At 46.2% G+C, this 21553-nt stretch overlaps 3 protein-coding genes across 7 annotated transcripts in view; 2 read left to right on the top strand and 1 right to left on the bottom strand.

The window, feature by feature from the left end:
- Positions 1–10030, top strand: part of wdr17 (WD repeat domain 17) — a 31679-nt gene extending 21649 nt beyond the window's left edge. Inside the window, exons 21-30 of one of the 2 annotated variants that reach the window (XM_035531371.1) lie at positions 1–40; positions 482–621; positions 1635–1655; positions 2360–2471; positions 3413–3554; positions 3727–3829; positions 3996–4097; positions 6235–6333; positions 7128–7311; positions 7742–10030. The exon at positions 1–40 is cut by the window's left edge and continues 60 nt beyond it. In XM_035531371.1, coding sequence (XP_035387264.1) covers positions 1–40; positions 482–621; positions 1635–1655; positions 2360–2471; positions 3413–3554; positions 3727–3829; positions 3996–4097; positions 6235–6333; positions 7128–7311; positions 7742–7861 — 1063 coding nt within the window. In that variant the 3' untranslated portion in view covers positions 7862–10030. The remainder of the gene's footprint in view (positions 41–481; positions 622–1634; positions 1656–2359; positions 2472–3412; positions 3555–3726; positions 3830–3995; positions 4098–6234; positions 6334–7127; positions 7312–7741) is intronic. The other variant, XM_035531372.1, reaches the window with a different exon arrangement.
- Positions 9601–19113, bottom strand: asb5b (ankyrin repeat and SOCS box containing 5b). Of its 4 annotated transcripts, none has more exons than XM_027020991.2 (8): positions 18563–19113; positions 14205–14284; positions 14014–14121; positions 13373–13523; positions 12891–13025; positions 11524–11715; positions 10612–10720; positions 9601–9848 (listed from the first exon to the last, which is right to left on the bottom strand). In XM_027020991.2, the coding sequence occupies exons 1-8, from the start codon at positions 18756–18758 to the stop codon at positions 9770–9772; spliced, it is 1050 nt and encodes a 349-aa protein (XP_026876792.2). In that variant the 5' UTR covers positions 18759–19113; the 3' UTR covers positions 9601–9769. The 4 variants fall into 4 exon arrangements, with proteins under 4 accessions (XP_026876792.2, XP_026876794.2, XP_026876793.2 ...); XM_027020993.2 differs by lacking the exon at positions 18563–19113 and adding an exon at positions 16933–17123; XM_027020992.2 differs by lacking the exon at positions 9601–9848 and having other exon boundaries at positions 10510–10720; positions 18563–19112.
- A 333-nt stretch (positions 19114–19446) lies between these two features.
- Positions 19447–21553, top strand: spcs3 (signal peptidase complex subunit 3). The gene is made up of 5 exons (XM_027020996.2): positions 19447–19725; positions 19849–19922; positions 20328–20404; positions 20530–20645; positions 21337–21553. The coding sequence occupies exons 1-5, from the start codon at positions 19583–19585 to the stop codon at positions 21467–21469; spliced, it is 543 nt and encodes a 180-aa protein (XP_026876797.1). The 5' UTR covers positions 19447–19582; the 3' UTR covers positions 21470–21553.

Below are 21553 nucleotides of genomic sequence, written 5' to 3' on the forward strand. Positions count from 1 at the left end.
TCTGGCAGCCTGCTGTCATCTGGCTGTAGACAACAAAGAGGTACAGACTCGACCCTGACACACGCAGCTCCACCCTGACACACGCAGCTCCACCCTGACACACGCAGCTCCACCCTGACACACGCAGCTCCACCCTGACACACGCAGCTCCACCCTGACACACGCAGCTCCACCCTGACACACGCAGCTCCACCCTGACACACGCAGCTCCATCCCTACATGCAGCTCCATCCCTACACACAGCTCCACCCTGACACCCTCAGCTCCACCCAGACATACTCAGCTCCACCCTGACACCCACAGCTCCATGCTGGCATACATCCTTAGAAACATTTCAGGTTCAACCTGTCCAGTTATCGGTATCACAGGTTCATTTCAAATTCCAAAACAAGCCACATAAAAATGTTTTATGATTTCTGAATTAAATTATGGTGTGTGTGTGTGTGTGTGTGTGTGTGTGTGTGTGTGTGTGTGTGTTTAGCTGGCAATGGCCAGTCTGATCCGGGGTAATGAGCTGGAGTTGGCAGTGTGTGTGGGTACTGTTCTGGGAGACTCTGTCAGTCGGGCCACTCACTACGTCCTGGAGATCCTGGCCAGAAAATACATGACCATGCCCACATGGTAAGGTCAGCCACTGCGTATTCAACACAGACTGGTCTGAGAACAGTTTTACTTATTATCATTCAGAGTACTGTTTTATTATTAATATCATAATGTCGTTACTATATTTTTTCCACTGGTAAGAGGGTTTGGCTGCATCATCACCAACTACTGACTGATCTGACATCAGTTTACTTTATGTTGATATCATAATGGATTCCTGGGTAATAGATAAAGAGATGCACCACTCATTATGCACGCCAGTGCAGGTTAATTTATATAGAACCTTTCATACACAAGGCACTTCAAAGAGCTATTAAGGCTAAAATGAGAATACACTGCTAACATCCTCACACACTGTTACACCACTAACGTCCTCACACACTGTTACACCGCTAACGTCCTCACACACTGTTACACCGCTAACGTCCTCACACACTGTTACACCGCTAACGTCCTCACACACTGTTACACCGCTAACGTCCTCACACACTGTTACACCGCTAACGTCCTCTAATGTCCTTACACACTGTTACACCGCTAACGTCCTTACACACTCTTATCTCTTTGAATAGTCATTTTAACACTTCACGATATCATGCAGAAAACATCCAGATTCTCTCCAATGACCTTCAGGCATTAGTCCCACACACTGGGATCAGATTGGTCGCAATGTTTCACTCTGACAGAGACTGGCCTTAAAGTTCATTTCAGTGTGAAGACTTCTCCATCTTTCAAGTGTAACAGCCCCGCACCAGAGTGCAGGGTTTCTCAGTGCACACTTCCTGACAAATCACAGATCACATAGATGTTTTGAATCATCATAGTATACACAATTGTTCCACACTTGTTTTAAATCATTGTGCGTGCGTGTGTGCGTGCGTGTGTGCGTGCGTGTGTGCGTGCGTGTGTGCGTGCGTGTGTGCGTGCGTGTATGTGTGTGTGTGTGTGTGTGTGTGTGTGTGTGTGTGGTGTGTTTAAGACTGTGACTAAAATCTCACTGCTTCTGTTCTGTCATCCCCATCTATCTCTAGCTTTCCATGTGTGGGAAACAGGTATCCCTTCTCCCTACCCGCCACCTTTTGGTTTGGTACTTACTCTCCTGTCAGTTTCGTGGTCTGCATAGGCTGCATTATTTAACTTTTTACAGCTTTTTCTTTTGGAAATTTGACATTTTCTTTATGAAATCAGTCACACAGTAATCTGCATTTAATCTGCAAGACCAGTGCACTTGTAGATAAGAGCCTGCAAAATTCTGAATTTGTGATTTTGTGAAATGGTTTTCATGTCTATAATATTCTTATGATACATAATGCATATCAAACTGCATAACACTGAGTAATATATTAGAATGACTTAAATTAGTCGATTTTCCACATTCACCATGGTATACAATATATACATTTGGGGTGATAGAAATAAACTATAGCAAATTAATTAATAGTAACTACAGTAATGTTTTACAGGGTTAATCATTTATATTTACTATGGTAGACATTGCAGTAGAGATGAACTGGCAGTAGCACATGGATTATTGACAAACCACTCTCTTTGTCAAACACACACACACACACACACACACACACACACACACACACAAACACGCACAAACACACATATGCCCACAGATGTACATGTGCATATGTGCACAAAAACACACACATATGCGTACACACGCAGAGAGACTTAAAACTCTGTTTATTGTGTGTGTGTTCCGCCCGTGGACCTAACAGACCGGAGGTGTGCTGTTTCCCTGCAGGGATCTAGCTTCAAGGCTCCTGTTGATGGTCCCTGGTAGTGAGCTGCTCTTAGCCAAGCTGTGTGCCTTCTATCCTGGCAGCTCAGCCGAAATAAATGACCTGCATGAAAAGGTGACACTTAGCCAAAACCAAACACTGCCCTTATGCCATAACACTCTCATTACACCAAACACTGCCCTTATGCCAAAACACTCTCATAATGCCAAACACTGCCCTTATGCTATAACACTCTCATAACACCAAACAGTGCCCTTATGCCATAACACTCTCATTACACCAAACACTGCCCTTATGCCATAACACTCTCATAACGCCAAACACTGCCCTTATGCCATAACACTCTCATAACGCCAAACACTGCCCTTATGCTATAACACTCTCATTACACCAAACACTGCCCTTATGTCATAACACTCTCATTACACCAAACACTGCCCTTATGCCATAACACTCTCATAACGCCAAACACTGCCCTTGTGCCATAACACTCTCATAACGCCAAACACTGCCCTTATGCCATAACACTCTTAGCACCAAACACTGCCCTTATGCCATAACACTCTTAGCACCAAACACTGCCCTTATGCCATAACACTCTTAGCACCAAACACTGCCCTAATGTCCTAACAGTGAACTTTGCCTTGCTTTGTCACTGGTTTTGCCCACATCTGAATCCCTATCTGCCTCCTCATCTGAAGTTTGGACTGTTTTTGGACTCTTTCCTGTTGTTTGTGCGCTCAAATAAACATCTTCACTCACATTTGCTTTTAGTTGTTAGAAGGTCTCATTACACAGACTTTTTGACAGATAATTTGAGTCAATTCAGTCAACTTTCAGTCATGTGTTTTGCAAGAAATCTAGACATCGTGTACATTAGGTCAGTGTAAAACAGAACTCCTCTACTACTGTTTATGCAAGATCAGTTAAGTGTTGGTCATTATAATTCTTAACTAAAAGTTAATTTTAAGGACACTTAAGCTCTTTAACCTGGGACTGATAAGTGGTCACGTGTTCCAGTACCATGTGAACATGGTTCATGCCTCGTCCTCTAGTGTGGTTTGCCAGGCTTGGAGGAGTGCAAAGCGCTGGCAGAGATCGCGAGCAGCGAGGGAGACGTCTACGAGGCCGTGAAGTACTACCTGCTTAGCCCCGAACCCGAAAAGTCTCTACCCATCGGCCTCGCGTTCATAAAAGGTGAGCGGGAGCATAGGATAGGAGGTGTGTGTGCGTGTGTGTGTGCGTGCGTGCGTGCATGCCTGTTTAAAAGAGAGGGGGGGGGGCGGTTAATAAGAGTGGTTTGTGAGTGGCCAGCTACGTTAGCGTATTAGGTTTGCTCTGCTTTTTTGACTCCTGTCTGTCCTCACAGAGCAGCTGAGCTGTCCTGACTGGAACGTGGACTCCATCTATCCTGTCCTGAACCTCCTGAGCTACATCAGGACTGATCGCCTCCTTCTGACCAAGTGCAGTGAGTAAGTGTGTTAAACAGGGACACGCAACATCCTCAGTATGACCAGTCAGTATAATCACTGAGTGCTCTATTGGGACAGGCTTCCTGTGTGTTAGCTCATTAGGTCCAACTGTGTGTGTGTGCATGTGCATGTGCGTGTGTGCGTGCGTGTGTGTGCGCACTCTTAGGCACTGTAATGAGCTGCTCATTCTCTGTGGCTATGTCGGGGCACTGCTGGCCATCGGGAGACAGTACTCCAGTATAGTCCCAGCCCTGTACGAGTACACCAGGTAAGGGTCTGATCTTCTGCCAGCCTTCAACTAGAGTGGTAGCTCCAATCTCCCCTGTCTGTAGAACTACACTTACCAGATCATGGGCCAAATTCATGAAATCCAGTACGAGATTTAACGTGACACTAACAGGTAATGGTGAGCAGTACATGTTTCCTCGTTCATAAATGTCGATTGCTAGCATATTTTACCAGTTGCTTGATATACGGTTCTCTTCTCAATCACATATGACATTAGGAGTTCATACCACACCGCCAAAAACACCACCTGAACTTGTCTGGATCAGTAAGAAGCCAAGGTGAATTCGATCATCTTTTTTCTAACGATGTTTTGTCACTGAAATCACCATGCAGTGCCTGTCTGAAAGCCACAAATGCATTATGCCCTTATGTAGCTGGCAGTTTCCAGCACTGGTCTCACGACTGGGGTTAGTCAGTCTGTCTCTTGGCATAACTCGTTACTATGCATAGCTTCATTTGCATGTTGATTTTGATTGGCTTTCACCTCGGCACACAGAGGAATTTGCCACAGCAGTGAGTTGACCATAGTGCACAACTTATCGCCATGGTAACTTAATGAATAGGATTTAAATACCATGCTGCACATTTGCGTAGCATAGCACGGGTACCGTCGGCTTTTATGAATCTGGCCCACTGTATTTAACAAGACCATAGTATATTAATGGTCAGTTTGTGACTCTTGACTGGATGCCTTTTGGTGGTAGAGCTACAGTGTAATACCCAAGTGCCGCTCGGAGTATGTTACATTTAACCCAGTGGGAACTGCTCCTTTGTCAACTATGTTGTCTCTAAGCTGACATGGCATTTGAAGGAAAGGTTTTACATACCAAAAACCCAACCCCATCTACTCACCCTAACCCCCACCCCTCAGCCTGTCCCCAACCACCCACAAGCAAACCCCACCCCCTCACTCTAGCTCCTCCCTCTTACCCCAACCTCACCCCTTCCCAACATCATATCCCCCCTCCAACTGTCATTCTCTCACACCATTTTGGTACTTTGTCTTTCTCAGTCATTGACTATTATGTTTTTTGTTCCTGCTTTTTTTCCGCACTCTCTCTCCACGGTGTCTGTCCGTCTGACTGTCTGTCTGTCTGTCTGTCTGTCTGACTGTCTGTATGTGTGTGTCTGTCTGTCTGACTGTCTGTATGTGTGTGTGTGTCTGTCTGTCTGACTGCCTGTCTGTCTGTCTGACTGTCTGTATGTATGTGTGTCTGTCTGACTGCCTGTCTGTCTGTGTGTCTGACTGTCTGTATGTGTGTGTCTGTCTGACTGTCTGTATGTGTGTGTCTGTCTGACTGTCTGTATGTGTGTGTGTCTGTCTGACTGCCTGTCTGTGTGTCTGTCCGTCTGACTGTCTGTCTGTCTGTCTGTCTGTCTGACTGTCTGTATGTGTGTGTCTGTCTGTCTGACTGTCTGTGTGTGTGTGTGTGTCTGTCTGTCTGACTGCCTGTCTGTCTGTCTGACTGTCTGTATGTATGTGTGTCTGTCTGACTGCCTGTCTGTGTGTCTCTGTCTGACTGTCTGTGTGTGTGTCTGTCTGACTGCCTGTCTGTGTGTCTGTCTGTCTGACTGTCTGTATGTGTGTGTCTGTCTGACTGCCTGTGTGTGTGTCTGTCTGTCTGACTGCCTGTATGTGTGTGTGTCTGTCTGTCTGACTGCCTGTATGTGTGTGTGTCTGTCTGTCTGACTGCCTGTATGTGTGTGTGTCTGTCTGTCTGACTGCCTGTCTGTGTGTGTGTGTGTCTGTCTGACTGCCTGTCTGTGTGTGTGTCTGTCTGACTGCCTGTCTGTGTGTCTGTCTGTCTGACTGCCTGTCTGTGTGTCTGTCTGTCTGACTGTCTGTCTGTGTGTCTGTCTGTCTGACTGTCTGTCTGTGTGTCTCTGACTGTCTATGTGTGTCTGTCTGACTGCCTGTCTGTGTGTCTGTCTGACTGCCTGTCTGTGTGTCTGTCTGTCTGACTGTCTGTATGTGTGTGTGTCTGTCTGACTGCCTGTCTGTATGTGTGTCTGTCTGTCTGACTGCCTGTATGTGTGTCTGTCTGTCTGACTGTCTATGTGTGTCTGTCTGTCTGACTGCCTGTCTGTGTGTCTGTCTGTGTGTCTGTCTATCCCAGTCAGCTGTTGAAGAGGAGAGAGGTGGCTGTGCCCCTACAGATTGAACAGCTGTCAGTGGAGCTGGAAGCCTGGAGAGCCTGTACACACTCACACAACAAGTCAGTGACACACACACACTCACACACACACACACTCACACAACAAGTCAGTGACACACACACACTCACACTCACACACACACTCACACACACACACACACACACACTCACACAACAAGTCAGTGACACTCACACACACACTCACACACACACACACTCACACAACAAGTCAGTGACACACACACACACACACACTCACACAACAAGTCAGTGACACACTCACACTCACACACACACACATAAGTACACATAAGTACAATCACATACACGGACGTGCTCACACATGAACACAATTGCATACAAAAGCACACAAGCTCACATGCATAAAACACACACAAACACTTCATTACATACACAAACACACACACAATTACATACAGTTCATTCAGCCAACTGGTCATGTTTTTATCAATTTTGAGTTCGTCTTGAGTTTCAGTAGTATCTTCACCACTAACACCAGTACACGCAATAAGACCTCCTGCAGTGTTAATCTAAATGTTTACACTTGACAGCCTATTTGGATCACAGTAAATAAGGGTCATATTTTACACTACTGACCAAATAAGGATTTTCCTGAGAATTGTTACTTTGCACAAAAAAGATATTTGGATATATTTTAAAGGAATTACTTTCATAGTTTTAGGAACAGCGTATGTTCAGGCTGGCTGGTGACGAATATTGTTAAGTTAAAGGATTTGTTTGGGAATTAGAGATCTGTAGTATAAGCCCTGAAGGAAAATGCTGAGTGGAATTGCAGGGGCCCTCAGGCCTAAAGGTTTGTGTGTCACACCCAGAGGAGCAGAGGACCCTCCGTACATGTGTCCCACCGAGGCCCAGAGGGTGGAGTTTAGCCACCTGCTCAGAAGAATGGGGGAGGAGCCTGCAAGGGGACCACAGGGCCCAGACTATGTCACGGGCTCCAACCTGCCCAGCCACTCAGACGTGCAGATCTCCTGTTTTACTGGTCTCAGGATACAGGCAAGGCACACACTCACAAAATACACTCACAAATACATGCACAAATACACACACGCACACACACACACACACACACACGCATACATATATGCACAAATACACATTTTTGCTTGACAGGGGCCAGTGTTCTTTTTTTGATTGACAGGCACCAGTGTTTTGTGGGTTTTTTTTATTGATAGGCACCAGTGTTTTTTTTTATTGACAGGTACACCTGTTCTTTTTTTGATTGATGGGTGCAAGTGTTCCTTTTTTGATTGATGGGTACAAGTGTTCTTTTTTTTGATTGATGGGTACAAGTGTTCTTTTTTTGATTGACAGCCACCAGTGTTCTTTTTTTGATTGATGGGTACAAGGGTTCTTTTTTTGATTGACAGGCACCAGTGTTCTTTTTTCGATTGATGGGTACAAGTGTTCTTTTTTTGATTGACAGGGACCAGTGTTCTTCCTGGAGGATGACAAGTCGGCAATTTCGCTCAATGATGGGTTGATGTGGGCCAAGGTGAACCCTTTCTCTCCTCTGGGGACGGGTATACACCTCAACCCCTTCTAAGCACACACCCACACACACGCACTCAGAAACGCAAAAGAGTGGGGACAGTATTCAGTCCAGTAGGACGAGGACAGTAGTGTTTAACACAGGGGCTACACATCTCTGTTCTCTAGGGGAGAACATGCACTCTTTTGGAGAGGGCCATAATGACATTAACTGTGATTCAGACCACACTTTCTGAGGTTTAGCCATTTCATGTGTTGGTGTTGGTGTTGTTGGAATATGTCTGCACTAACCAGCATTTTAATATCACCGTCAGTCCAAATGGAATCAGGTGCCACCCGTGCCGGTTTTAAAGTGGAACTGATGTTAGGTTTTTTGTTGTTGTTGTTGTTGTTCATTCTGTTTGTTGTGGTTTAGCTTTGACTTTACTTAATTCTAGACATTACAGGTACACTGTACTTAGGAAAAGGGTGTAAATGTTTTCTAGAGTTTTCTCTAGCACTTATTGGTGGACATGGCACGGATCATCTGCAGGCAGACCTGCTTGCTGCATGGTGTAGATTTTTTTAAATTGATGTGGTTCTTAGACGAGACTCTTTGTGTTTTAGTTGCTCTTGTGATCAGCTGCTGAGGCAAAAATCTGCATTTTATTTCAGTAGAACCAAAAACTGAGCTTTAGCACATTAAAAATTTAGGAATAAAACATTTACATTTATTTTTTAAGAATGCTGCTTTTCATTCAGGGACTTTTGTTTTAGAATTATGTACATCTCCCAAGCTCCTTACAACTTTATTACTGTTTATTATTTAGTGTTGTAATAACTATTGCAGTCAAGACCCATTTACAATCACTGAGAACTTAGGCAATATGTTAAGATGCTGTAACCCACAGAAAGATCTCACATGAGAGGAGACCATTCCTGTATGAAGTGGATAAAAGGGATGGACTTTGCTGATAGTCAGGGGTCTAGAGTGTGTGCCTTAAATTAGTATTGAAACAAAGCAACAGTAAAACCTATAGTAGAATCTCTTAGACAGGAAATAATGTGTTCAGAGAATCGCGACCTGCAAGTGTAACCTAAACTCTTCTTACACCCAGTTTACTTAAATATCATCTATGTGGTTGAAAAACAATTCCGATTATTTATGAGACATTGGTTTGACTTCAGCACATCTTTAGAGATCAACACTTGCACTGTGAACTGTACTTATTTCTTTCTTTGAATATTTCTTTGTCCTAATCTACTTCAAATTCCACAGTTGAACAGGGTACAGCATCCATCTGTTTAAACGCTGTCCGAGTCACTAGGTGCGGCACATACAAAAATATGAAACTCATTTAATGTATTTATTTTTTTATGACGCTATTACGAGGAAACTGTGTGCAAGCAGAGAGGAGGAAGGTCTGCTGGAACGCGTCGTGCTCGTCTCGTAGCAGCCGAGGCAAACAGCACCCCCGCGTTGACTTGTGGTCATTCTCCAGTGATTCTTAATAAAATGATCATGCCCAGTATGCTTCTGCTTCTATTTGTTTGTTTGTTTTAAATGGTGGATATTCTCTAAGTCACTCTGCATTTTACTAACCCACACAACCATTGGGATTCATAAAGCCAACTATCTCGTTTAAATTTGCCCTCCAAGCTGCTCCCAGTGGTCAAACATGAAACACTTTCATCAAACCTGCTTTACACGCAGCCATCGTCGTGGATACGCAGTAGTCATATATCTCCCTCTTCCATACATCACCCCAACACACTTGCTAAACACACCAGTGTAAAAAGAGCAGATCAGTTGTGAAACATTCCCATGGTTTCTTTATTTCTGTGGAGAACTTTTTTGATACGTTCCAGTTTGGTGAAGTGCTCTACAGATTGTCCACTAGCTCAGCGGATTGAATACATCTGGTTATACAGAGAGATCAGAACAAAAAAAAGATACTGGAATACTGACACTGACATGTAATTATTAACTATCGTCCAAAAGCAGAGGCCAGAAATCTCTGTTCCAGTACTGCCATTTTGCACATCTGACCTTCCAGAACTGTCTGTAAATGGGGTTTTATAAAATTAGGACATACATTTTAATCAAAGAGATATTACATTCAGTAAAGATATTACATTCATGTTTGTTACAAACTCAACATTTAAAATAACTTCTAGTGAAAAGAACTAGAAACTAATTAAAATAATCCTGTGTGTATGTATGTTTGCAAAGAAAGTTTAATAAATGCACTTAAATGAGCAGATAAAGAGTGTGAGGAGGTGAGGAGCGGAGAGGTGAGGAGGTGAGGAGAGGAGAGGTGAGGAGAGGAGAGGAGAGGAGAGGTGAGGAGAGGAGAGGAGAGGTGAGGAGAGGTGAGGAGAGGTGAGGAGAGGAGAGGAGAGGTGAGGAGAGGTGAGGTGAGGAGAGGAGAGGTGAGGTGAGGAGAGGAGAGGAGAGGAGAGGTGAGGAGAGGAGAGGTGAGGAGAGGTGAGGAGAGGAGAGGAGGTGAGGAGAGGAGAGGAGAGGAGAGGAGGTGAGGTGAGGAGAGGAGAGGTGAGGAGAGGAGAGGAGAGGAGAGGAGAGGAGAGGTGAGGAGAGGTGAGGAGAGGAGAGGAGAGGAGAGGAGAGGTGAGGAGAGGAGAGGAGAGGAGAGGAGAGGAGAGGAGAGGTGAGGAGAGGAGAGGAGAGGAGAGGAGAGGTGAGGAGAGGTGAGGAGAGGAGAGGAGAGGAGAGGAGAGGAGAGGAGAGGAGGTGAGGAGAGGAGAGGAGAGGAGAGGAGGTGAGGAGAGGAGAGGAGGGGAGAGGTCTATCTGTACTGCAGGAACCTCTGGAGCAGGGTGGGCAGTCTGAGCTGGGGTATGAGGTGCAGTCTGGACCGCCCGAGATACTCTCTGATCCTCAGCCTGCATAGCTGGCTTAGAGAGCGTGGGGTTGCTACACACACACACACACACACACACACACACACACACACACACGAGAGGTCATTCTGAGATTACTCTGGTAAAGAGAACCTGGTAGGTTTGGAGTATGAACATGAACCAAGCTAGGAGCCACACACACACACACACAAAAGACTTTTTCATAGTTAAATCTTTACTCTTTAAGACCTTCATGGGCATTTAGTCGCACCACAGATATGGCCAGAACACAGTGACAAAATTCTGTAGTCCCACAATACTTTAAGTTTGCTTTCGACTCTTAAACTGAAATACTTGAATAAAGGCATAAAAAAGTGGGATATGGCCTTCTGCAGCCTTGCAGTGTGGCCCTGCACAGGGCAGTGTGGGTATATTCTAAAATACATTGGAAAACAGGGAGAACACACTCACCTGCAGGGGAGGGGACTCAACACACACCTGCAGTGGAGGGGACTCAACACACACTCACAGGTAAGCAATGTTAAAACAGCAGGGATGCAATAGTGAGTGCGTTTACAAACTCAAACAGAAAGACACAGCAACACACATCCACATTCTGACAGATGAGCACATATTAAAATATATGTGCAAAATAAACAAACAACCTATGCGTGCTCCCCAATGGCTATGTTTTTATGCCCCCATGTTGTGGGTAGTAGACAGAGCATTTGGCCATTTGTAATCTCAATCTGTAATCTCTAAAAACTCTAAACGCAACTTCTACAAACTGCTGTAAATCCATGAAGGTCTTAACCAGTTCAAACACAGAGCTTAGAGAGTCAAACAAGAGGACAGGATTCTGATCCCTGCTCCCACCTTCATATAGAAGTAGCACACCCTCTGCTGTGCTGCCAGGGGGCGCTGTCTCCACTGGTCTCTGCAGCTCCAGGTTGCGAGCGTTCACGTTGGCACCGAATTCCAGCAGCACTTTGATGATATCCGGGCTGTCCTTCTGCGCCGCTGCATGGAGGGGTGTTTCCAGGAATCGACCCTTCTGCACATTGGCACCTGGGAATTGTAGTTTATTAGTAGCATGGACTCCACTCACTCCAGCTTAGTGTGCATGACTGGCTTTTGTCACATCTGATCACTGTGTACCACAGATGGACATTCTTGTCCAACAAGAAGGTCTTAGCCACACATAGTATAACTGAAGCAAAGCTCACGTTTCGTTGTACAGTGGCGACTGAGATCTCAATGAGATCTCACAAAGACCTGGATGAAGCTTCCTGCAACTAAATGTAGGTAAAAGGGGTCTTCTGGTTGGCAATGCATATCACATGCAGAGGTTTGCCATCCCATCACCTTTTCAGCTCACACAGTTGTGCAGTCATGTAAAAAACATCTCAAGGCTATGCTTGTCTACAAGTGGAATGTCATGTCCTCCTTACTGCACTTCTTACCAACACGCTTCACTGTGTTTAAAGCTGTACAGGAATGATCTTTCAGTACATTCATGGGTATGCACCAGATGGTGTGAAGGCAATTTTTATCTGGCTGTAGAGCCTTAGATCCAAATACCAACTGCCTCCTCTGTGTTCCCAGAGCTCCACAGAGCCCCTCCCACACCCAGAGAGCACCTCCCACATCCACAGAGCCACTCCCACATCCACACAGCCCCTCCCTGCAGCCAGAGACATCTGTGCATACTGAGAGCTTCTGAAACAGCCTCTTGAGTTGTTTTCTTTTTTCTTAAAAGTGTTCTTTATTGAAATTATGTCGCTACAATGGTTTTGACTTTATTAGTTATGTTTTATTCTGTAGGTGTTTGAGGTTGAACTTTACATAAACGGTGAATTATCATAAAAAAGCATCCTTATTATTGTTGTTATGGTGGAACTGCATTAACGGTGCCAGTGGGGATTTGTGTGACCTTAGCGACTGGGTATGCCACTATTATATCAGTGGTGAAATAAGATCACTGCAAAGTGCGTTTGGAGGAGCTGGGTCAGAGACTTAATTCACCAAACACTGGAGAAGGAGGGTCTCTACCTTGCAATCCCCATGAAAAGCTTGTGACGTGATGGTTTATGGTTTCTCTATTAGTACGGCAAGTGCATTTAATAGAGGGGTGAATGTTTGCTAGGCCTTTATGTAATCCCTAATGTAATAATAATACAATAATAATAATAACAACAGCAGTAGTGGTAATAATCGTTATGGTCATCATCATCACAACTGACCTCCGTCTAGAAGTGTCCGAGTACACTCTAGCTCTTGCGAGATACAGGCGATGTAGAGGGGTGTTCCTAGGTGGGGGATGTTGTAGTCAACATCTGCCCCCCACGCTATGAGAGCCTCCACGCAAGTGCTCCATCCTGAGCACAGAGAAGCAGAGCATGATGGGAAAAACAGCAGAGCAAGGGAAGCACAGATAAGCACAGAAAAACGCAGCGACATACACGCTGTCTACATTAATTCACTTCGGGTCGTCATCTCGGAGATGTTACATACATTTCTCCATAACCATAAAACAAACCTTTATTTAAAATGTTTCATTACTGCTTCTTATGACCTGACTGGCCTCACTGGCTCACATCACTGTTTCCCAGCTGAACGCCCACATCAGAAAAGCCAGCACATTACATAACCGTTCCCAAAAGGCGTTTGCACACTGGTTCATCTGGGTCCAGGTGTGCCCGGTGTGGCTCCGCCCCATGCTCACCTTTGCCACTGGCCTCATGAATGGGCGAGGGTTGGCATATGCCAGGCTGGGGATTGGCACCATGCTCCAAAAGCACCTCTGTACATGGAGCACTGCCCGCCGAACAGGCATTGAACAGAGGAGTAACTCCATCAATGGTGGTGGCGTTCACCTAGCGCGCACACACACACACACACACACACACACACACACACACACGTGCGCGCGCACACACACACACGCGCGCGCACACACACGCATGCACGCACACACGCGCGCGCACACACACACGCGCGCGCGCGCGCGCACGGACGCACACACACACAGACACACACACACACGCGCGCGCGCACACACACACACACACAGACACACACACACACACGCGCGCGCGCACACACACAAACACACACACACACACACACACACAGACACACACACACGCGCGCACGCACACACACACACACACACACACACACACACACACACACAGACAACATACATATATATGTTGTTTTGTGTTATATAAGTTGCAAAAGCACCAAAAAAGAGCAAGCTAAAAACTCAAGCCTGCACACACAGGAATTCATGCAGGTACCAGTGAGCTTGATCGAGAACAGCGCTGCAGACGACTGGAGCAGCAGTGTCAGTAAGGGACTTACGTTAGCACCCGCCTCAATAAGAGCCCTGGCACAGGCCACATGATCTCCCAGACACGCCTCGTGGAGCGGGGTCACATGATCAATGGTGAGGATGTTTGCATTGTAACCCTACATGGAGAAAAGGCCATATTCTCCTCAGGTCATTATAAAGGAAAATTTGTGTGTGCGTGCGTGCGTGTGTGCGTGTGCACCTGTGACAGAAGGGTCCTTAGAGCCAGCAGCCGACCTTGGCTTGCAGCTTCATGGAGTGGAGATCGATCTGCCCATGAGCCTATAAAACACACACACACACACACACACACATTAAATGTCAGACTGTACACATAGTTCACACAGCTTAAGTGACTGAGTAACCCTGTTTCTAAACTCAGATAAAAATCAACCACAAATAATTTTGGTTTTATACCAACTTTTTTTATTATATAATTCACATAGCAGTTGGCCATTCTTTCCTGCATGTGTGTGGGTGTGTGTGTATGCATGTGGTTGCGTGTATGGCTGGATGTCTAGAACAATTCCTAACACTGTTCACTGGCATGGGCTTCAGAGGAGATCTGGAGCTGGGTGTTAGTGAAGAAGGCCAGCTGCCCACCACGGAACAGATTCACATGACCTGGTTGTTGCAGCCAAAGCACTGTGCAGGCCCAGCTAGAAACATGACGCTGATTTATGAAACACAGCCAGAAATGTTGCTATTTTATAAATATTTTATACTGTCTGTGCGAAAACAGCACGAGTGTGCAGCTTTAGCTATCAGTTAATTCCCTTTACAAGCAATTAAAGGCTTAAAGAAGCTTAAGGAACATTTCTTCGAGCACAAACGTTACTGTTTGGTGTACTGGAAAGACGTTCTGCGTGTTTGATTAATTAGTGTCATTAACACCCTCCTATACACACATATAATAACCGCGCCACACAAATCGCATTAGTGGGCCTAACATAAGCTCTTCATGCCGCCCTTGAGGACTAAAAAGCCGCGTCATTAAAACACAGCAACCACAACGTCAACAACCCGTCTCTCAGCATTAGCTTCACATTATTGAATCTGTAATATTCCCCACGTATTCGTCCCCTCCGACAGGGGCTATATATAGAAAAGAGATCCACACAGCAGTGCAGTCATCTGGAACATTCCCCCATGCAACAGGAATACCAACCCCACGCAACCCCGCCTCGCCACGCTCTAGGAAAAGAGGCTGAAGAAAAAGAGGTTCAATCGCTGTACGCACCCAGGTCTCCGTCTCCCCAGGGTACATCCAGCCACTGATATGAGTATGACATGACAAGCCTGCCAACGAAAGGATTGCCGTCATCTCAACGAGGCCTCGGACCACTGAGATCCAAGACAGCAGTGGCGTCTAGGCCAGCCAGGGGGGCTAAGACTGCAGATACCCTCCGCTACGGCACTGTGGGGACTGGCACAGAGGAAGGGAGAAGACTCATGCAGTGAGCCCTGCTGGACACCCACTAAACACTTACTGGCCCCCTGCTAACACAGTTAATGGCGTTGTTTTTCTTGTACACAAAATAGACGCCCCCCAACGGAGGCTTTCCATTATCTTCTCACTGAGCTGATGGGCACAGATGTCCCGGATGTCCAATCAGAAGTGATCGCCAGCAACATTAAGAGGCCTAACATATCCAACTCCTTCCGGACTCAGAGTGAAAGCTGCTCTGGTCAGTGCTAGTGTTCCTCCATGGATGGTTGCCTAGCAGCACTGGGAATTCTGGATGTTCCGCTCCTCAACAAGGCGGTTCATGAACGTTTAACCCAACGTTCCTCGCGTGTGCCCTCAGGAGTAAAGTCCGAACTCCTGCTCCGTGAGAGGCCCTAGCCACTGTTGACGTTCTGTGACTTATGAGACATACTATAGTTATAATAACGACACTGCTGGGGGTGTTGGGGCACGTACTGTGTGTACCGTGTAAGCCGATTTAGTGAGAAAGGTTTGAATGTCGTGATTTAGTCGTCTCTAAAGTTAGCGCAGGGCTGCCAGGTCTTCTGCCACAGCTCCGGCTCCAGAAGTGTGCTCTGGGGGACTGGGCTGACTGGCTGTTCAGGTCCTGGAAGCAAGCCAAAACACTTGAGCCACAGCACTGCTCCGCTCAGTGTTAAGTGTGTACTGATGTGTGTGAAATCTACAGATGAAAACTTGACCAAATACTAGGTTTTTTTCTCTCTCTCTCCACTGTGTGAATGTGTGTTGACAACAGTAAACTGTCGAGCCAGGCACTGTCAGTCCAGGTCCAGCATGCCCAGAGAGCAGTCAGGTGTCCTTCAGCTGTTAAATGCCTGCACTGTTCACTGCTGCATGACCGGATGTTTCCACCCTAACCATGCTCCAGTCTGACAGCAGTGCAAAGCTACAATGGTGATAACTGCCAGGCACAATTCTGCCTCTCTGAAATTAAACAGATCTCTGAAATTATCACAAAGACAAACTAATAAGCTACTTTGATCACTGAATACAGCAATAACATAGGTATTTAATTAACATTTAATTAACTTTTTTAATTAGGTATTTTAAATAGGTATTTTAATAGAACTTTTCTCTGGGTCGTTTCTTATGTTGTACAGGACATGACCATAGTTCAGAATAATGTTGAAATGTTCTGACAATCAAAAGTTTTTTTTGTATTTTGTTTTTTTAATGATCTAACCTATCAAACCCTGGTGCCAGTCCACATATACGCTAATAAATGCCACGCGTGCAATAAGAGCAAGCGCGTGCGCGGCGCTTCTATTACGTAACGAACACGCTCCTACCTGACGCCACTCTAATCCACTAGGCTCGCGATTGGGCCCGCTCGTGCATGCTCAGATAATCACCTGGCACGCTCCCTCTTCAAACTAGCAAGCGTATGCCCATGCATTTCTCGCGTGCAAAACGCCCACCTCCTGCGTACGGCTCTACTCACTCTGACTTGTTAAAATGCCCCAGCGAGACTTCTTTCTAGCCGGGAAATAATCGTCCTCTCGCTTCCTTTTCTTCTTCTTCTTCGCATTTTCTGAGTGCTCGAGATCTCCGCTAGAAACCTCGCGCATGTTTGCATCAGATTCGCAGGGTAGCGTGCGTGACAAGAGGACCCGCGCGCCGATTGGTCGCCGGGCTTGTTGTGGTTTGGGAGCGCGAGCGTGCACGGGCCAGGCTGGGAGGGCGCGCGGATGGCATGACCGCTCTATTTGCGGCTCGCGGCGAGCGCTGCCTGCGCCGGAATTAACTCCGCATTCCGGGCGCCTGGATTCCTCGCGTTAGAGTGAAGTTTTCCGCTATTAGAGAGTGAGAGTGTGTGTGTACGCTGCGTATTGTAAGAGACTAACGACATATCTGGACGGCCTGTGCGTTCTCTAAATAACCGCTCTGCCTTTTCCAACAGCTTCGGGTAAATGTCTGCAACCCTCGGATTTTAAACAGTTTTATTCGGAACGTTCTTATATCAAAATTATCAGGACTATTATGGGCTGTAAGGGTAATGGTAATAAGGTTAATACATCATCGCAAAATTAACTGCATTAAAGTGAACTTGGTGTGTTCTGCATACCTAGAATAAACCATATTTTCAGAAACGAGGCATTCTGATGAATATTGAAGAGCTTTAAATAAATGTAAATAAACAGCATAGAATAGTGTGTGGTTCTTCCTTTGAAACAATTTAAGGTTATTTATGAAGAATGTTAGGGGGCGTAGAGATATTAGAATGTTGCTTATGAATTAGTTATGTAGCAAAAACGTATAATGAAAGCATTTAAAAATAAATGAATAAAATGGTATAATAAGTATGAAATATGCTTATTCATGGTTTAGGCTTCAGTTTTGGCTAGTAAGCTAAGGAGCATTTTGGATGGAATATGAAACGCTGTATGTAGGATCGCAGCGCGAATGAGACGGAAGGAGAAGCGGTCTATGTAGGATCGCAGCGCGAATGAGACGGAAGGAGAAGCGGTCTATGTAGGATCGCAGCGCGAATGAAACGGAAGGAGAAGCGGTCTATGTAGGATCGCAGCGCGAATGAGACGGAAGGAGAAGCGGTCTATGTAGGATCGCAGCGCGAATGAGACGGAAGGAGAAGCGGTCTATGTAGGATCGCAGCGCGAATGAGACGGAAGGAGAAGCGGTCTATGTAGGATCGCAGCGGGAATGAGACGGAAGGAGAAGCGGTCTATGTAGGATCGCAGCGGGAATGAGACGGAAGGAGAAGCGGTCTATGTAGGATCGCAGCGGGAATGAGACGGAAGGAGAAGCGGTCTATGTAGGATCGCAGCGCGTAGGCAGGTGCCGTGTCTTCTACCCCCCCAACAACCCTAACAGCCACAGCTTTGTTCGCTGCGTGGACTCCATGCAGTTTTTGCTGCTCCACTCCCAAGGCCTTACAGGGACAGCTAGTGGAAGAGATTCACGGCACCACTCTAGAGCTGTATGTGAGCGACACACACACATCTATACTATGAAGAGCAGTAGGTAGTCACATCATCCTGAACTAAACTCTCAGGTGGCCCAGGCCACATCCCACCGCCCAAAGCTCTTGCTCACAAACCAAGCTTGCTTACTGTGCCCTTGGCCAAAATCGTAGAACTCAGCTGCGATACGGGCCGCTTCCTTGCGGTTCCCCTTGACAACGTAGAAGTGTGTAAGGATGTTCAAGCTAATCTTCACAAACAGCTTGAAGCAGAAGAGGACGAAAATGGAGAGGTAGACGTTGGTGTAGCGCGAGCCAAACGGCCGATCCTCCAGGACGCTGCTCATCGCTGCCGAGAGCTCTCTATGCTGACCGTGTTTTGGAACGACGGTCAGCCTGTGATGTGTTGACAGGGATCAGATGGCAGGCTGGCCCAGTCCCCCAGCACTGCCTCCCCCTTCGTCCGCCCAGCGCTGCCAACTGGACCTGGAGCAAGACCCAGATAAGGCAGCTGTACTCTCCACACTGGAAAAACAGGCCACTTACAAGAGGCACGGCAACTGGCTTTGTCGTTGTGGAGACGGGAGAAAAACAGACCACTTGTCTAATGGCAGGGCAGTGGTGGCGTTGTTATCGGTTTACATGCCTGCACGGAGATAAAAATAAATAAACGGGCTACTCTCCTGCAAAAATGTTTCTGAAGTGCTGGATGCACAAAAAAAAAAAAAAAAAAAGAATCTGCGGTGAGGAGAGGCACGGTGACAAAGACCACGAACGTGCTGGTGAAGGCCAAGGTGTCGAAACGCTCGTTTTATTTGTCCAATAAATACACTGAAAACTGGTCTCGCCACTGCAAGGGAGAAACTGGTGAAACTGGTGAAAGAGCTGGAATTACGACGTTCTTACAGGCGTGACCAAGCACTATCAAAAGACTGGCGTGGAAAACAGACTCTGCGTTTAAACGGTGGCATTAGAAGCGGCGGAAATGCCGTCGCCCCGCCACTAGGTGGCAGTGTAACCTCTTCCGACCTTAAACCAGGAAGGAGATGCACTTCCGAGTTCTACAACCCCTGTCAGCCTTCCTGCCGGGTAGCTCGTCGAGGTTTTTGCAGCAGCTGTGTTTAGGCTCTCTCTCTCTCTCTCTCTCTGTGTGTGTGTGTGTGTCTGCATCATGAACACGGTGCTGTCCCGCGCCAACTCCCTGTTCGCCTTCTCGCTCAGCGTGATGGCCGCGCTGACGTTCGGCTGCTTCCTCACCACCGCGCTGAAGGACAGGCGTGTGCCGGTGGACGTCCGCGTCTCCAGGGTCGTGCTGTGAGTCGTGTGTGTGTGTGTGTGTGTGTGTGTGTGTGTGTGTGTGTGTGTGTGTGTGTGTGTGTGTGTGTGTGTGTGTGTGTGTGAGAGATTATTACACCTGTGTGTGTCTCTGTGCTCCAGGAAAAACGTGGACGACTTCACGGGTCCAAGAGAGAGGAGCGATTTGGGCTTCGTGACGTTTGACCTTTCTGCCGATATCCTTTTGCGCACGTGACGTTAGTAACGACTGCACGCTAGCACCTGGTCATCTTGTTAACGTGAAACCCGTTGTGGCTCCAGGCTGTGGACATTGATGTGCCCCCTTCAAATCACCACTATAGACACCGTTTAAAATGCGCAGACCCGTAAAGTAAAACGGTGCGCCACCAATGGGCAAAGAGTGGGCGCGCATTCAGACCAGAGGCGAGCAAACACCCGCTCGAGTAGTTCTGACGTACGTCGGGAAACGGGCTCCCCGAGCTGCCTCCGTTGTGAAGGTTTCTCGGAGACCCCTCCTTGCACCAGTAGGGCTGTGGCTGTATCCCCTGCGGTGCATGTCTGTCTTTAGTAGTGCGGTGTGTCCCTGTGCTCACGTTGTCTTCACCATGACTGTCTCTTACATCTGGAGCCAATATTTGACTGGAATGTGAAGCAGCTGTTTCTCTACCTGTCTGCTGAATATGCAACCAGAAGTAACGTAAGTCCCCAGCGTTGGAGCCAGTCTAGCTGTCTGCTTTAGAGTGTATGTGTGTGCGTGTGCGTGTGTTTTTAGTACATAATCATGCAACTGTTTTTATGTTAAATGTTGTGTGTGTGTCTTAGGTCCTGAACCAGGTGGTATTATGGGATAAGATTCTTCTAAGGGGCGAGAACACAAGGCTGGAGCTGAAGGACATGAAATCCAAATACTTCTTCTTCGATGATGGCAACGGTTTGAGGTATTGCCATTCATTCAGATCGGCATAAAGAGTAAATATCACTACCAGCATCATATGAATAAAAATCTGCTTACCGCATGGAAAACTGTAAGCAGTCAGCATATCGCACAAGGAATGCAAATGCACAATAGCACAGCACTAGATTTTGATCATTGCAGGAATACTCAATACACTTTAGTGCAAATTAGTGTAAATAAGTAACTTAAAGTAAGGGCTACTTTGCAGACAGATTATACTGCCGTTTCTCTTAAATGTATTTGATGTACTAAAATTGTAAGCCTTTCCATATAGTGTGCTGTGATGTCGCCATTAATAATTGTAGTATAAATTTGTGTAGCACAAAATAAGCACATCTGGGACAAATTCTGAGTTACTTGCTCTTGAGATGGCATTAATCTGAAGGTTTTTTTGCGTATCACCGTATAATTGCATTAATGTATTGTTTATCATGCAGAGCGGAAGTTGGTTTTGTTTGTTCTTTTTCTGTGTAACTTATTATGCAAGATCATTTACATTGAATGGTAATTAGTAATAATGTGCCAATCAACAGAAAACTATCGCTGTAAAAACAGACTGTTTACAGGTTGCAATTGTCTCAGTCCTGCTAGCCAATTGTTAGTGACATTCAATTACAAACATTTTAAAGACTGTGCATATAATTGGTTTTATCTGTGCTTGTTTCCACAATCAGGGCCAATAAGAACGTCACCCTGACCCTGGCCTGGAATGTGGTCCCCAATGCTGGAATCCTGCCCCTAGTGGTAGGCTCTGGACACAGCTCTCTCCCCTTCCCTGATGCTTATGAGACCTCCAGAAACTACTGATCTGTCCCAAACCACGTCTGTCAGTGTTGTGCAAAGCTATGGGTTTTAATAAAAAAACAAGTGAAAAATTGTTTAATATACTTA

This window comes from Electrophorus electricus, chromosome 11 (genome assembly GCF_013358815.1).
Source record: "Electrophorus electricus isolate fEleEle1 chromosome 11, fEleEle1.pri, whole genome shotgun sequence".
Classification (NCBI taxonomy): domain Eukaryota; kingdom Metazoa; phylum Chordata; class Actinopteri; order Gymnotiformes; family Gymnotidae; genus Electrophorus; species Electrophorus electricus.